Source organism: Leptonychotes weddellii, chromosome 1 (genome assembly GCF_054177405.1).
Source record: "Leptonychotes weddellii isolate Sample4059 chromosome 1, ASM5417740v2, whole genome shotgun sequence".
NCBI lineage: Eukaryota > Metazoa > Chordata > Mammalia > Carnivora > Phocidae > Leptonychotes > Leptonychotes weddellii.
This window is the reverse complement of record NC_138369.1, coordinates 39,875,669-39,892,237: the sequence shown is the minus strand read 5'-3', so window position 1 is coordinate 39,892,237 and position 16,569 is coordinate 39,875,669. Positions and strand designations below refer to the sequence as shown.

General features: G+C 41.3%; 1 protein-coding gene across 4 annotated transcripts in view; it reads right to left on the bottom strand.

Annotated features, from left to right (window-relative positions):
* The window catches only part of ITPR1 (inositol 1,4,5-trisphosphate receptor type 1), a 326,205-nt gene that overhangs the window by 110,782 nt on the left and 198,854 nt on the right, over positions 1-16,569 (bottom strand). For 2 of the 4 annotated variants that reach the window (XM_081821141.1, XM_081821151.1), the window contains 2 exons: positions 16,118-16,266; positions 15,074-15,185 (listed from right to left, as the gene is read on the bottom strand). In XM_081821141.1, coding sequence (XP_081677267.1) covers positions 15,074-15,185; positions 16,118-16,266 — 261 coding nt within the window. Of the gene's footprint in view, positions 1-242; positions 294-1,469; positions 1,506-9,497; positions 9,531-15,073; positions 15,186-16,117; positions 16,267-16,569 lie in introns of all 4 variants that reach the window. The other 2 variants (XM_081821132.1, XM_081821136.1) reach the window with 2 other exon arrangements.

Sequence of the window (16,569 nt, the reverse complement as noted above, 5' to 3'; positions counted from 1 at the left end):
AAAGAAGAGAGGTCATGAAAAGCTTCCTGGTCATCATTTGGACACTGGCAAGGTATAGGGCTCAAGCAGGTAGATAATAAGTGGACTCACCAGTTAGCCTCACTAATACAAATGGCTGTGACTGGTCCTGAGCCAATTAATGCTTTAGCAATATCAACACCAACATAAGCTGTCTTTAAATTACAATGTATGGCTGAGGGAGGTGTTATGGTCATTAGCTCCCAACATCCAAGACTACGTACCCTTTTATGGTCTTCCAGTTGCCTCAGGGGGGGGCTCGGTTCAAGCTCCTGCTAAGCATGCAGAAATTCCATTTTAAGTACAACACTAGGCAGACATGACCATCTTCAGTATCAATCACAAATAAAATACCAAGAGCTCATACTGAGGTAAGAGTTACACAAGAGGATTTTAGGCCTTCTAAAATTTTTTCCCCAGACACATGCTAATGCTCGATTACTTAGAATACTGCTTACCAACTGTCCTGTCCCCAAGCCTAACACACTATTTAAATGAGCAGGTTTCTGACTTTTTGGCCATATACTATGTTATGTACTTTTACGTGATCCCAAAAGGGGTTATAATGCAAGACACCAACAGCGCAAATCTTCACAGTTCATACATGCATAATTGCACAGCACATGCATCAGAACATCAATGCATACTCTTCTGAGCAGACACACACAAGGCCACCTTAGCTCTCCCCGACCCACCAGTACACAGCATTCTAATCAAAGCTGCTAACAATGAAGAGCTCTGATTAGCAGAGTAGACACTGATCATCATAAAGCAGCCACACTGCAACTCAGCAATCTGATAATGTTTGTTTCATTTTTAAGATCTTCATTAGACTTTTCTCAAATGAAGTACACTTCATTCATGCTTTACCCTACTGCGATTTTAGAATAGCTTCTGAAAGTAAATTCTGATACTTAGAAACAGGTCTCCCCAAAAAGCTTCTCTATGACTTTAGAGGCCTTAATTAATTCTAGTCCTTCATTTAACGAGTTTAGTTAGCAACAGGAAGAACAGAAAGAATGCAATGTGAAACTATGATTTATTAGTAGCTTTCACCAAAACTATACGTTAATATCCAGAACTTCAAATTTGTGTTACCTCTGCACAGAACCCAGAGTCTATTTTGTAGAACAACAGAAGGGTCTTGACATTCCAGAGTTGCTCAACTGAACATTTCAAGACTGAGACAGTTTTGTGTGAAAGCCTTCAGAGAGCCCCATCTCCTCACCTGGAGGGGCGCTCTGGTTTAGCTCCAGCAACTCGGAACTTACTTTCTATACTGAAAGCCTCCTTAATTACAGAAACCATCAGGTCCCAGCCCGGCTAGAAGACTTCCCTCTGTGCCTACCACCAGGACAGAAATTTCACCACTACAACTCAGACACTCAACCAGGACAACTGAGAAACACCCATATTTGCTGTCACTGCAAATATAGGTGAGCAACACACACCTCTGTGGAGTTCTCAGAATCCGGAGCTTGTGGGAGCTAGTTGGGAGTAAAACAAAGCATATTAGTTATGGCACTTGAATCTCATGGGCCACAAAGAAGTCCAGAGACCAACATGAAGGACAAAACACAGAAGGCAAGATCAAAGATGAGGTGACATGGCTATACCAGATCTTTAGCAACTGAGGGGAGGAGACACTTTCTCTTTTAAAATGCACTCAGTGTGGTTGCGCTGGAAGAAACAATTGGCCTGAGATGGGGAAACATATTTAAAATAGGGAAAGAAACAAAAGACTACTAATGACCAAGAAGGAAACAGATCTTGGGGGGGGGGGGGAAGACGCCAAAGGAAGAACCACGGCACACCCGTGTTTTGTTTGTACACCGAGAGAGAAAAAGCAATCACAGTGCATATCCAAGGAGGTGCAGGGAGGGAAAGGGGGTGGGTAATGGTAACAGAGGCCCCAGGGGCACTCCCCTTCACAGAGGCCCAAAGCTTGTGAACGACGGCTCCAGGAATCTGTCCTCCACAGGGCACGTGCTTGGAGCAGGGAACTGACTGATGTCAGAGGTAACCACCAGACCCTACCCAGGCCTCCCTGGACCAAAGTCACACACCAGGCATGGCTGGCTAGTTCAAGGTACAGTCTGGCACTGTGGAATGAGGCCAAGGCTCACGTTGCAAGTGAGTGACCTTGGCCTCCCTCATCAATGCTCCAGCGACACAGCATCCATACTGAGGCCAGAGTGTGGCTGTCAGCTAGTGAGCCAGAACAGGTGCTGAAAGCACAGAAGGAATGAAGCTGTGAGACCTGGTGGTGTTTCAGTTCAGCCCAATGCTATCCCTTTGGTGGTTTGATCCCCAACATGGAAAAAAGTGTTCTTGATATAAGATTGTCATTATAGGGGAGGAGACACTCAGTGGGTGGCTCAGTCGTTAAGCGTCTGCTTTCGGCCCAGGTCATGATCCCAGGGCCCTGGGATCGAGCCCCCAGTCGGGCTCCCTGCTCGGGGGGAAGCCTGCTTCTCCCTCTCCCACTCCCCCTGTTTGTGTTCCCTCTCTCGCTGTGTCTCTGTCAAATAAATAAAATCTTAAAAAAAAAAAAAAGATTGTCATTATATAACTTTATGGCTTCTGTTCTGTTTTCATTTCTCAACAGGTAAAATGATGAAAAGATACAGGAGATGTCTTTAAGTACAAAGATTAAAGTAATTCTCCAAGGACAGTGGGGTGTATGTGGAGGGCTGCTCCCTCAATTATGGACAGAAGAATTTTCAGACATGAGCACAACTTCACTAGCCTCAGGGAAAAAATTTATCTCCAGAGTCTTGAGCCTCCCATTGGGGTGTGGAGACATACAGTGGCAGGAGGGACTGAAGCATGGCAAGGAAAATAAAAACAGAAGTCAGTTACAGGTCTTTTCAAGACATAAATAAAATGACAACCCAAGAATACACTTTAACTCTGTTCTTAAATTCTGTATGCTTTAGGCTAAAGAACTGAAACTGTGCAAATGTATTTGCTATCTCCCTTAGTGTAGAAGGGACACATGAGAAAAAGAATTAAAGCAACGGCCCATGTATTTTAGAGCAGCCAGAGATACCAACGGAAAAAAGATGTTATCTTCTACTATTTGCACTGGCTACATTCCCACTAACATATCTTTTTATACTGATCCTATAGGATTAGAACAAAAAGATTATAGGCATGGGTTTACTGTAGGAACCCACAGAGCTACCCTCCTACTCTTTTGCCAATCAAAAGTTAAAGGAAATGAAGAAGAATGAATTGCAAGTGGTGGGGTTTTGTTTTGTTTTTAAAATTTTCTTGTTCAAGATCTCTTTGTTCAAGGAAGTATTGTGAATACTTCTAGAATGCCCATAGGTAGTATATGGGTATTTCTTAATCACTCAGACATCAGTGATTTCTGATATGTTTTATAATTGTACACTTACTCTACTGCTTCCCTAAACTACTGATATGCTTGTTTTAAAATTAATTTCCAAAATAATAATTAAATTAAAATTAATTATCTTTTCTCCTTGAACATTTCATGAAGCTCTTTGAGACAACAGAGGATGCTTTGCAGCCTCAGGAGTCACTGAATAGTGTATAGAAGGACTATCCGTTCATGAAAGAGAATGGAAAAACCAAGAGCGCTACACAGGGTCATGTGTCCACAAGCTCATTGGTTCTGTATGAACCTGAGCCAGGCACTGAACCTCTCTGGGCTTCCACGTTCTGACCTGTAGTTCAAGGAGACTGGAGCAGATATTCTTTAGGATTTCTTCCAGTTAAAACATTAAACAATGCTTGGTATATTTTCAGTAAACTTCATTTTGTAATATCTAACAGCAAGTTCCCTAAATATAATACAACTTGCTAGGACATAAAATGATTTCAGGCATGGCAAAGGCCAAACCATACCTGGCATATAATTTGGTAAAAACAAAACAAAACAAAACAAACTGACAGCCTTTACTAGCACTTCCTTCTAAGAGGATTTCAGCTCTATTTCCTTGAGGATGAGGTTATTTTATGGCAGTAAGCTGCAATTTTGAAAAATAGAAGCATATTTATAATAAGCTACATTGTTCAAATAAGATAATAGCTACATAAATATAATATATAATGCCAAAACCAGAACATAATATTTAATAATGAAGTGATTCTTCTCAGCATATTTTATTATCAAGTTAAATTTTTTTTTTACATGAAGGGTCATCCTCAATGAGCACACATTAAGGAGGCATGTTTTGAGAAAATGGTGATGTCTGAATTTGGACAAGTCTTGTCTTCCCCACCTTAGTCTCAGGATCAGTCACTACATTCAGGGGCTGACACCTCCAATCAAGGCAAAGCCTCCCAAACCAGCAGGTGACGGACAGTGGTCTGATGTTGCCTGGTTTTGAACTTGGAAACCCATTACTGCACCCTATTGCCTTTTTGTATTTATTCACTGATCTTATGTCTTCCCAGTGCTTTTAGACTAGGTCAGCAAAATCTAACCTCATAGAAAAAAAGATTTCAAATGACTAGTTTTGAAATAGAAATTCAAAATGAATCTCAAGTCACTAAATCCCAAGTGGCCTTCTTGGATGAGGCTGCAAATCAAGGGACTTGAGTAGTAATCAGGTATGTGCTTGTGAGATACGGACATGCTTGCTTGCAACATGTAACATACCTAACATTTTTCGAAGGATGGATTTCTACTATAAATGAAGGAAATCATACCTTCTCATCTTAAAAAAAAAAAAAAGAAGCCCTTAGTCTTCCTAGAGTTATCATTCCTATGTATGTATAACAATATCCACTCACATACACACATACATTTCACATATGCCTCCGACAGGCTAGCACAGACCACAGCCTTGTTAAAAAAACAAAAAACAAAAAACACCCAAAAAAATAAAACCTTTTGTTTTCCGCTGCCATTAACATAAATTATTCCATTAACCATGGGCTTCTAGAATCTTCCCTTGAAAGATGAAGTCTCCTTCCATGGACCATCCCCAGCAGAAGCTGAATACAGTTCAAGCAATGCAGACATCCTATGGCCCTCCTATTCAGCATATCAAAGGGAATGTATGAACTCTAGTACCCCTGAATCAGCCTCCAGTTCCTCTTCACCCACTCAAAACCTCAGAGGAGGGAAACCAACCAACCAGCCAACAGTAGACAGGATTGCAAATATGTTTGCTGGGACCCGTCCTTCCTGAGCCTTTGCAAACCCACCTTAAGAGACTAGAAAGCTTTAAAGAAAATTGAGCTAAAATATGTGAACTAGCATTTCAGCAGAACAATTTTAAACCTTCACATCTGCTAACACAATGCCCTTTATTAATGGCATTTGTTTTTAGAAACCAAGTAAGAAGTAAAAATTTAGTCCCAATGATGCCGTTTCACCTTTACAGAACACGTTCATTGGAACCCAATAGCGAAATTCATTTTTAAAAAACACATTCTGACTTGACTAAATTATACAATTTCAGTCACTGTGGAATAATCTCAGCATCAAAACACACGCACACACACACACACACACACACCCCAGCCCCCTTCCCCCCAAATCCTCCTGCAACAGCTTCTGTGTGCTCTTAGTTGAGCTCGCTTGCTGTATGGTTGCTAGTGTCTAACAGTAAACAGCCCCGCTGCATTTATTGGCAATTACTGCTGAAGGTCACACATCAGCAGTGAGCCTAAATTCCAGGAAAAAAAGCAGCTCTTATGTAACTGCCGCCTGAATGTTGGCAGGTGCCCAACCCAGCAGTTCACAGCAATGTAAAAAAGTAGGACACCTCCAGCCTGGGTTGGATGTCATGAGAACGCCCCCTGAAGGTGAAATTTAATAATTCTTGTGTTTCTCTTTTCTCCCCATCCTGAATTTTACAAAGTTCTCCTTCGCCAGCATCCTTGGCTTGCAGAAGAAGCTCAAGGTGGGATAAGTTGAGGGCTTACTTTAAGCAGGCCACAGCCACCCTTAAACCAGTGGGAATGCCACTCTAGCCAGTGGTGCTGGAGATTTCATGGTCCAAGTGACAGTGATGAAATGGGGAAAACATCTCAAATACAAAGAAATGCAGCATGTCCCACTGAGCTATAGCCCACACTTTCTCAACACACCATTCCCTGCCACAGACACATACATGAAAATGAGATGGATTACTGTTTTGCCTTACCGCCTCCACCTCAGATTTGAGTATTGGATTGAAATCGTCTGTTTGGTTAGCACAGCACTTTACAGTTTAGAAAGGTGATTCACAGGATCACCTGCTGGTGCTACCCACCTGCTGTTATCTGACCTCCTAAGCTCTTATGCGACCTCCCTGCTCAGGTAGAAGTTCCCAAATTATGGGTTCTCATAACCCCCCAGTTACTTCTCCATTCTAGCAATTCTCATGGTTTACAGCTGTCACTGAACACTAATTTGTACTACTACCCGTCTCCCCCACAAAACTGGACTTCAGAAGAGCAGACACTGTGCCTATTTGGGGGCAACACCATAGTCCTACAGCCTCACACCATGCCTGGAATGTAACAGGCATTCAAATATTAGTCATATAACTGAGTGTCTTTAGCATCAGTTGGCATCTGTTTAAAGCCAAGAATGGGTAGATAATGGGAACTTTCCGGGGGTGATGGAAACATCTCCTATCTTGATTTATGTATACATATGTAACAATTCATCAAGCTATAAACGTTAAGAGTGAGCTGAAGGGACACCAACCCAAGTATGGTAGTTTCCTTTTCCCCTACACCCAATCTGTACCCCCTCAAACAACCCCCCAAGGAAAAGGTAAAATTAGGGGGGTAGAATGGACACTGTGCCTCTTTATCTGCCAAGAAGGAAGGAAAGAAAGAAAGAAAGAAAAGAAAGAAAGGCCAAACCTCCTCTTCCTGGTTTCAAATGACATTTTGTTCTAGAAGACAGCTGGAGGGCTCTATACCATGCCCTTTCCTTACAGGGATTCCATGACTCTGTCCTCATTTTACCTTGATTTCTCAGAGCACTGACAAAAACACAGAGGTGCTGTGCTTTTTCAAGAGTCATTCACAGCACATCTCCTTCCTTGAGATGCCCGAGTGGCCTCTATCATCAAAAGGCAGCGGCCCTCCCCCAATCAGGGTTTCATGGGATCACCATATATGCCTTACACTATTTCAGGGGCGATTCCCCACCATGTTTAGAATTGAACACTGGTTTGCAAATTAGGTGTGAGGCCTTGCCTGTATCACGGGCCAGCATGAACTCTCATTAAGCTTCTGCCGAACCCCAGCTGTGGGCTGCAGGTTTCCACCAGCACATATTGACAAAAGGCTTGGTAGAGGAGAAACCACAGGAGCTGCGGTAGTTTCCAGAACAGCCATTGATGAAAAAGGCCAATCAACCATCTCTGCTTAGAGGACCAGATCTAACAGCCTGAGGGACTGGGGACAGAGTGCTGGTGTCCCAGGCTCTGACAGTTGCCAGGGGTAACAACGAAGAGGGGATCCGCAGTTGCTTCCTCAGGGAATTTTCAAAGAATCCAAGTGGCTGCCAGAACATTCTTCTTTTATAAACAGACAGTATTCTATTTCCTAGAGTATAATTATAAACACACCTGCTCCAACTGTGGAATCTTTCCATAAGCAAGCAATAAACTCCCAGCCAGGAGACCCAAGTTCTATCTTGAGCAAGCAAACACATCAACTGATTACTATGGTGCAAAACAGTATATTAATAACATTGCAGACTCCGATTAGGGAAGATGTTCCTTCATTTGTACTTAAGCAAATAGAAACACAACTTCAGTATTTCAAAGGAAAAGTTCAAATCAGTGAGGCATTTACAACTCCAGGTAGAAATAAGAGTAATGAAAGGTGCCAACATGCAAATTCAGCATGAGGTATTTTTCTGGCACAGAAATAACCAGGAAGAGAAAGAACGAGACAGGAAATGGCAAAAATCACTGTAGTTAAAGCCATTCATTAAGCCTTTACTGCACAACCTTTTCTCACCTTCTACTCATCCCAGAGGGCATGGCCTCCTCCCCGTCCAAGACTGATTACTACAAGGAAAAGTCCATGTTTCCAGAGTTTACTGTGGTAGAACAGCAAGCACACCAGGAGAGGAGCTGAGCCGGCAGTGCTAGCTTTAATTTAGCCACTATCTATCTGGCTGTGCAAGCTAAGTCCAGTCACTTAATGTCTTGGAGCTCCATTCCTGAGGGAACTGAACCAAATTCAGAGCAACTTGCTTTCAGCTTTAAGTCTGTGATTCAAACTGTCCTTTAGTAAATCTGAACCATCTCTTAATATTTTTGAAATGATGGTGGTGGATATTAGAATAGACAACATATTCGCTCTGGTAGCTCTATCCTGCCCAAAGTAAGGTATTACTTGGTCTATCAAAAGAAGTAATAGATATCTAAAGAGGTAGAGCAGGAAAGACATTTTTAAAAGTCTAAAAAAATTTTTTTCCAGGGTGCTCAATTTGCCAAGCAATTTAACTCCCTCATTTATATACTTTAATTGTATTACATGTATTGCAACCTAAATATATGGTAGGAAATGATGAAAAATATTCACCAAACAAAAAATATTTCAGGGGTGCCTGGGTGGCTCAGTTGTTAGGCTTCTGCCTTCAGCTCAGGTCATGATCTCGGGGTACTGGGATAGAGCCCCGCATCGGGCTCCCTACTCAGCGGGAGGCCTACTTCTCCCTCTCTCACTCCCCTTGCTTGTGTTCCTTCCCTCACTGTGTCTTTCTCTGTCAAATAAATAAATAAAATCTTTAGAAAAAAATATTTCAGAGGCCCCCAAATCCCAAATAAAATGACCACTCATTGGTCCCCAGGATAACTGTGGTCAAAAAACTAATTTGATATGAATATATATAAACTTAGTTTGATACTAATTTGATAGGATCCATCAGATGACATTTCAATTTCCTGACCTCTAGGTAGTTTTCCTGGATGAAAAGCCACAGATCTAGTATATTTTTAACCCCATTGTAAGCCTGCATCTAGATAGTCTCAACGAGCAATTTGGAATTCACAACTCACTTAGACAAAATTTTATATGATCCCTCATACTCAATACCTCCCAACATGTGGACCAAGAGAATAGTGTTGTTGTTGTTGTTTACTACTTTCAAACTATATGAATGCAGTTATTTCTTTTTGCATTGATGCTTTGCATCCAGATAGAAAAGCTCTTTATAAATATCAACACTGAGTTTCAGAGATAGGTTAATGACCAGCATCAACCACAAATTCAGCTGAGATTCTAAACAGTGAATGATTGAAATCTTATCACAGTTTTAGAAAATCTTTATCTAGATTCTGATGGGATCTCCAAGGACAAATGGCAAACAAACTCATGGGAAATGCTAAGACAGACACAAAGGACTCAACTCACGCCCAGAAGGCACACTACACAAAGTCAGATACTAGACGCTGCAGAGACTAGGGGACAGACCACAGTGTTCACTGGAAAGGTGTCATGGAAACATCACCATGGGACATTTAAAAAAAAAATGAAATTAGGACCTCAGCATTATCCAATTCATCAATGGAAATGAGCTGGAAAAGAAAAAAAGGGGGAGAAAAAGAAGGAAATGTTAGGAAATACCAGCAAGTGAAGCGTTAGAAACTTTGTCTTAGCACTGAGTCTCCCATGTTGGAGCGTTGTTAGATGGGGACCATCTGAAGAGGTGCAGAGATCTGGGGCACTAACCACCACAGCTCACAGTGACATCTGCTCTGCACCACACCATTCAGGATGGGGGCAGGATGCTGTCACACTGTGTTCACATGGCAGGTATCAAACCTCCCAGGTCACTTAACCAAGGGCTCAGAGGTACACCTTCCCACTCTCTTGCAGATGTGAAAACTTGAACTGAGCTGCGAGCAAGGGCCAATTACCCAAACAAGAACCATGTTCTTTTGGAAGAGGGTGGGAAAGAGGAAAGCCAAAGACTACAGTTGGATCTATGCAAGTTAGGAGAAAATTCTTTCTTTCGATTCATTTTACCATCCAGTAGGGATCTGGGGTCCAAACTGTAGTTGGGCTAAATCAGAACCAGGTTCCACTTCAGCAAATAGTATGACAACATATCCTAAGAGCAGAAGCTCCAAATCCTGCTACTATTGATGATTAAAAAACAAACAAACCAAAAAAAAAAAAAAAAAACACACTTTTCCCCCAAAGATGATTAGAGCCAATTCAAGTGATATTAGTAACAAGTAAATGATTAGCACCAAGGTCAAGAAAAAGAAAAAAAACTAGAGCATTAATCACAATTGTGCTTGTTTAAAAGGGGAGAGATGATCCTCAAGTTATTTTTATTATTCTTTGTTAATAATACATTTGCAAATTTAAGTTCCTTATTAGAAATCCTGGTAGCTGGAAATGCTAATATTTTATTCACCTAGAGAAAAGAAGCATTGGTAATTAACAGGTACTGTCAATTAGTATGAAATGAAAACCCTGACGTTACTTGAGGTAAAAAACTCTCTAGTAGTAAAACAGCTACTACTATTCAGAAGAGAAAATAGATTTTAAATAAATTCTGAGATATCCTTTTATATTAATTCTTGACTTCTGAATTTCTTTCCAAAGCTCTTTGACTAATAAAAAGCCTATAGTAGACTACAGAGAAGCCAATATACAACATATAACATAATTATGCTGTCTTTTCAAGCTGGGTCTAAGGGCATTTGGATGTTCTCTGAGTTAAAGATTCGGATTAAATTTTAGAGATGTTTAGCTATGGGAAGTTTTTTTGTTTTGTTTTTTAATAAAGACATGGTTTAATTTGTGGATTAAAAGCAGGCACATGATACGATGAGCAATGGGTGTTATATTCAACTAATAAATCATTGAACATTATATCAAGAACTAATGATGTACTATACCTTGGCCAATTGAATTTAAATTAAAAAAAAAAAAAGGCAGAGTTTAGTAGGCGTTTCAGACAAAGAATAGTTGTAAAGTCCTGATATAATTTTAAGGTTTATTAACCTTGAATACATAGGATAGCAAGACACTGTAAGCATCATACAAAAACACATTTCACCATTATTTTGGTGATCATTTTTAAAATATTTAGATTTACCACTCTATGAGACAAATATTCATTGCTGCTCCTTTGCATTTTAGAGACATAATAAAGATTTTTTTTATTCCTAAATGAGCATGATTAATTTTTTGTGATAATCTTCTTCTAGCAGCCCCAAGCTTGGTGTCCTATGTGACAGTTCTTAGACAGGTACCTGCCAGGGAACTGACCAAGACAAGAGGACTGTCCACTTGGACGCTTTCTTTTGGGACCTGACTAGAACAACCAGAGATTGAGGAGGATCCTGGGACAATCGTAATTTGTAAAGCCAGTTGGCATCAAGTGGAGACTGTTTTCAATCAGATGAGACATCACAACTCAGTTGAAGATGAGATGTTTACATTTTGCTACCTGCTGTGCGTCAGAGCCACTGTCCGGTGTCGTCTACACAATGATGGAACATAATCGAAACTTAAATGTTACATTTGTGGATGGACTTCAAAACATTCAAATGGTGTCAATCACCAATGATACAGTGGAGAAGACTCTGAAGTCAGAGTGTTCCGGTTTGAACTCCTGGCTCCCCCATTCCTGTGTGGCCTTGGGCAAGTTTCTGAACCTCTCTGAGCCTAAGTTTTCTCCCCCATGTATAAAATAGTTAATAACACTACTGCTATCTCTGAGGCTGACCTGATATAAGGTAAAACATAATGTTTAGTACAGCGGCTGGCACATAACAAGAAGTCAAAGAATGTAATTGTTATTTAAGACATACTTTAGGACACTAATGGGTATATAAGGCATTTAAAAAATGTAAGCCAGTATTCAGTGATTCTGTTATGTTTTAGTCTATCTGGTAATATGGGTGGCAGTACCCAGTGGCTTTTTTTTTTAGACAAGTTAATCCATACAAGCAAACTAATATTTCAACATTTTTTAAACAGGATAATAAAGAATGATCTCAACTTTCATTTTCATCTGTGACCTTGACAATCCTAAATATTGAATGAAGACACAGAGATGAATAAAGGCATCTATGTCTCTTTATCTTTAAGGATTATGGCTTAGGAGACAAGAAAACTTGGCCCACAGACAGGGTAGACACTACCTGAGGGGTGGAAGAAAAGGGCAGTGCACTGGGATTTGAGACCCTGGCTTTCAGTCTTGATCCTGTCACACACTTGCCACGTGACCTTGGGAAGTCACTTCAGCTCTGTACCGTGGCCTCCTGGTGTGCAGAGGGAGAGCAGGACAAAGTGATGCCAGACCAGACTATGGCCATGAAGACTCAGGACAGGGCAGGGAGGCAGAACAATTCAGGACATCCCAGGAGGGCATTAGTCATGGGACAAATTCCACTTAAGAGACAACTAATAGGAAAATTGGGCCAGGAAGACGGAAATGACCTCACACTTCCCCTTGTGCCCTGAGCATCCAGTCCAAAGAACACCTCATTTATTTTATCAACCAAAGCCAACTGGTTTGCCTGGGAAAGGTTAGTTCTTTGGCTCTGGGTTCCTTCTACCCTTGAAAGAGCTGGCCTGCCCCATACATCATGCATCTGTAGTCAAACAGGGACAGCCGTGAAAGCATCAAAATCATTTTCAAAAAGCCTTCATAAAACAGGACAAATTTAATACCCACTACCAGATCGGAAAAAACAGAAATAGTTTAGCACAAACCCCCCCACCAACTCTTTTAAGTTCAATTAATGTCAATAGTTAAGTAGCATTTTCTCACAAAGCATTCTAAGTATGTGCTATAGGTATTGAAGCTGTTGACTAACATGGGTTTCTGGAATGTATTCCTTGGTTGCATGGCATTTCCCACATTTGCCTGTGGTATTTTCACTTTCGTGAAGGGGGATGATAGCCCCAATCAGACTGGAAAGACATGCCATCTTTCCTTTAAGCCTCTCTCTGCTTGGGTGTGGCTAATTTCTTCACCAGCTGAAAAAAAAAAGAACGTGAGCCAGTGCCTAAGAACCTCTTCTAAACTCTGACAATTTACTCTTTCATAGTGACCTCCACCCTACTGCCCTCTTAAAGCCCCAGGCTCCATCGTTTTCCATGAGCTTTATAACGACAGTTTTACAACATCTCAGGTCCAGCATCTCCCATGGTCTGTGATGATATTCTCCCAGTTAGCACCAACAGCAGGGAAAGCCAGTGAGGAAGCATACCTTCCATGTGGCCAAAGACCCTGATGTACTTAGTTGCCAAATCCTAGCTTTTCTACTTTCCATGATATTAAAAACAAAAACAAATAAAAAAAACTTGAGAGAAATTGAAGTATAATCACAACTTGTAACATTTGTGGGCGTAGGGACACCAAGTCTACTATAAAAATCACAGTCATGGGGCGCCTGGGTGGCTCAGTTGTTAAGCGTCTGCCTTCGGCTCAGGTCATGATCCCAGGGTCTTGGGATTGAGCCCCACATCCGGCTCCCTATTCCGCGGGAAACCTGCTTCTCCTTCTCCCACTCCCCCTGCTTGTGTTCCCTCTCTCGTTGTGTCTCTCTCTGTCAAATAAATAAATAAAATCTTAAAAAAAAAAAAACTCAGTCATAGAAATGAACAGATATTCTAAAGAAGAGAAAACTGGTCTCCACCTTTTAAAATCAAGTTTTATGCCCCCAAAGCTACAAGTATATTCCTAGCTGGTTATGGCTCTTTTGGTGGGTTTTATCTTTTTATGAAGAGTGAATTTCTGTTACTAGAATTATATTTTAAAAACATTTTTTAAAGCTCACTTTAAGAAAAAGAATGATCTTGTGAAATAAATGCTGCTTGTTTGTCTGGTACTCTCTGCTATTAGCTTTTGCCTACTCTTTCTTTTTGTTTTAGTGCAAGATCTACATAGGTGTCTCTGCAAGTGCTCGTATGAACAAGACATCTCATCATCTCTCATTTGTACAAGGGGTCTTCACTTCTATCATTTATATTTATAAACTCTTGTCTTGCAGGTTTCTACCACCAAGTTCCTACTGAGTTATAGATACTTATTTCCTAATTAGTACACATTCATTCACCTTTTAATTTATGTATTTTTAAAATTCAGAGTGACACTTCAAAGCTGTGTGATCTGGGGACAGTGAAGGAATGTATGCTGCAAAAGGGCTTGTGTACTTTGCCGGTTTATTTTTCTTATCCAAAGATTTTCACATGTGAAATTGTTCTAATATTTGCATAAGATATTGCTTAGGTCAGAAATCAAGATCCCTACAGACTTCTATACCTGAAATAACCTGGTTGCCACCACCCACTTTGACAAAGAAGGCAGTGATTTAATTATTAAGGCTTCTTCACAGAGATGAATCAATGAGTTACTGGGTAGTTTGACAAATCAATGACATCAGTGGATATACCTACTCAGAAAATGCTACTGAAGTGGCTAGGAGAACATTAGTAAACATACTACCTTCAAATGAAAACTGGTGGGATTTTAAATTCATGTCCCCCCAATTTTTAAGGTGGGGGGGCAGAAAGAAGGGGCAGTGAGATTGTTTTTATCCCACTTGGACCAAAATCGAAAGTGTGCGGAATGGTGTCTTGCACATCCTTGCTCAGTGCCTATGCCAAGAAATAGCATGTCCCAGGGATTGCCCATTTCCCAGTCTGAGCTAGAAAGGGTAATGTGTTTGCCTGCCCTAATTCCAGTTAGAACAGGAGGGAGTTTCTTAGTACACTGGAAGGATTGTGCAACATCTCACCAGAAAGAAGCAGTAAACCCACAGGTATGCCTAGCTGGAACCCAAAACTCAGGAATGCATGCCTTGATACACAAGAGGCATTTGCATTCCCACCAGGAATTTAGATGAAATACCTTGTTACTATTTCCCTGACATTAGATTACGTGGCAAGCAGCCTATAAGACGACTAAGTATATGTGATTTTTAGAAGAGAAGGCATATGATTTAGCTACCTTTCATGACCAGATAATTAGCTTTAAAAAATAAAAAGTCCCCTTAGTCAATATGCCTGAACTACAGTGGATTTCTAACCCACCATCCCACTTCAATTTAATAGCAAGACCTTGTCTTGACAAGAGAATAAAACACAGTACCTTTTCTCCATAGCCTCTGTCTTTGGTCATCATTTCTCGGAGGGTCTGTAGGACCTTAATGCAGAGTTTTTCCTCATTCTCCTCTAGCAACTGTTTAGTATGCTTTATTAACCTGAAGGGAGGGGGGTATACATTAGGTCCCTGAAATGATCTTTCAATTAAACAAACAATCACTTCACAAGCAACTTATTTTAAGTAGTCAGTTAATGAACAAATATCTGTCAAGGACTCCCAGGTTAAACATGCTTTGGGGCATTCACTGTAGTGCGAACAGCCAGTTAGTGTCTCAACAGCGACACCTGCTGGTCAGTAGCAGCAAAAGGGCACACTGGGCAGGAGCCTACCACATAGGAGATGATAGGGGGAGGAGAAATAGGACAGGAGCCCACTCAAACCTGTCAGTTTATAAAGTGTGGCTTTTTATCCACTAAGGAGTGCTGGTTACACGGCTAAAATATGCCACCAGTATAAAAAAAAAAACCTCATGAGGATAATGGTTAAGGTGAACACTGTTCATTCACCCATAGTCTTGTCCTTTGAGGGACCCAGGGTCCTTTGAGGGGCTCAGAGGCAGAGTCCACTCTCAAGTTAATCAACCCACCTTAGGATAAAAATCAAAAGGAGATTTCTGGTCATGGAACCAGTTGTTTCTTTTAGGTAATGCCCCAAAGCATAAACTAAGAAACTACAAAGGTGTTAGGAAAAGACGGGGGTCCTGGTAGGTCTGAGCTTTTGGAGGGCAGAAGAGCCACGACTTTTCTACATCTGTATCGCAGCCCGCAGTGGGCACTCTGCCAGTGCTTGTGGCATGGAAGATGATCGGGCATGCAGTTAAAAGGAGAAATTCTCACCCAAAAACAAGTGTCAGTTAAGTACAACCGAACCCACAAACTTACTTTAGCAAGGTCAGAACGGGACTCTAACGCATGACCTTGTACTCATCAAAGTCAAAAACCAGGCCAGCGTCTGCTTCTTCACGAACAAACACTCTGTCTGGTCAGCAGGGCTCTGTAACTGACCACCCCAGAGCGAGAGGCTGCTTACTTGCAAATGAAGCCACCACTTTCGCACTTTCTTCTGGCATCTGTGTTCTCTGGGAAAAGCAGCTCAGGTCTGTGGAGCACATCCACGAGCACAGATAACTCTGCCTGGACCAGGGGCCTTAGACGGTCCTCCAGGGCTGAGACGATGTCCTGGAACAGAAGGGCAGCTTTGGTGAGCAGCTCAGGCCGAGGCTGGCTACAGGAGAGTGAGAACATTCATTTCTGACCTCAAAAATGACCACAAGCTAGGCTAGATTAGAGCACTGTTAGTACTGTCTGGTATTTATCTCAAATTATTAAACACTGCCCCAGGGGTATCTGAAGCCATAGCCCCTGATGCAGAGAACGAGGTAAAAACAGCCCCACCAGCCCTTCTATTGTGGTGATCCTTATGTCACTCAAGGGGTCATTCCACATATTTTAAAATACGATGCAAAAAGCACATTCGACAAC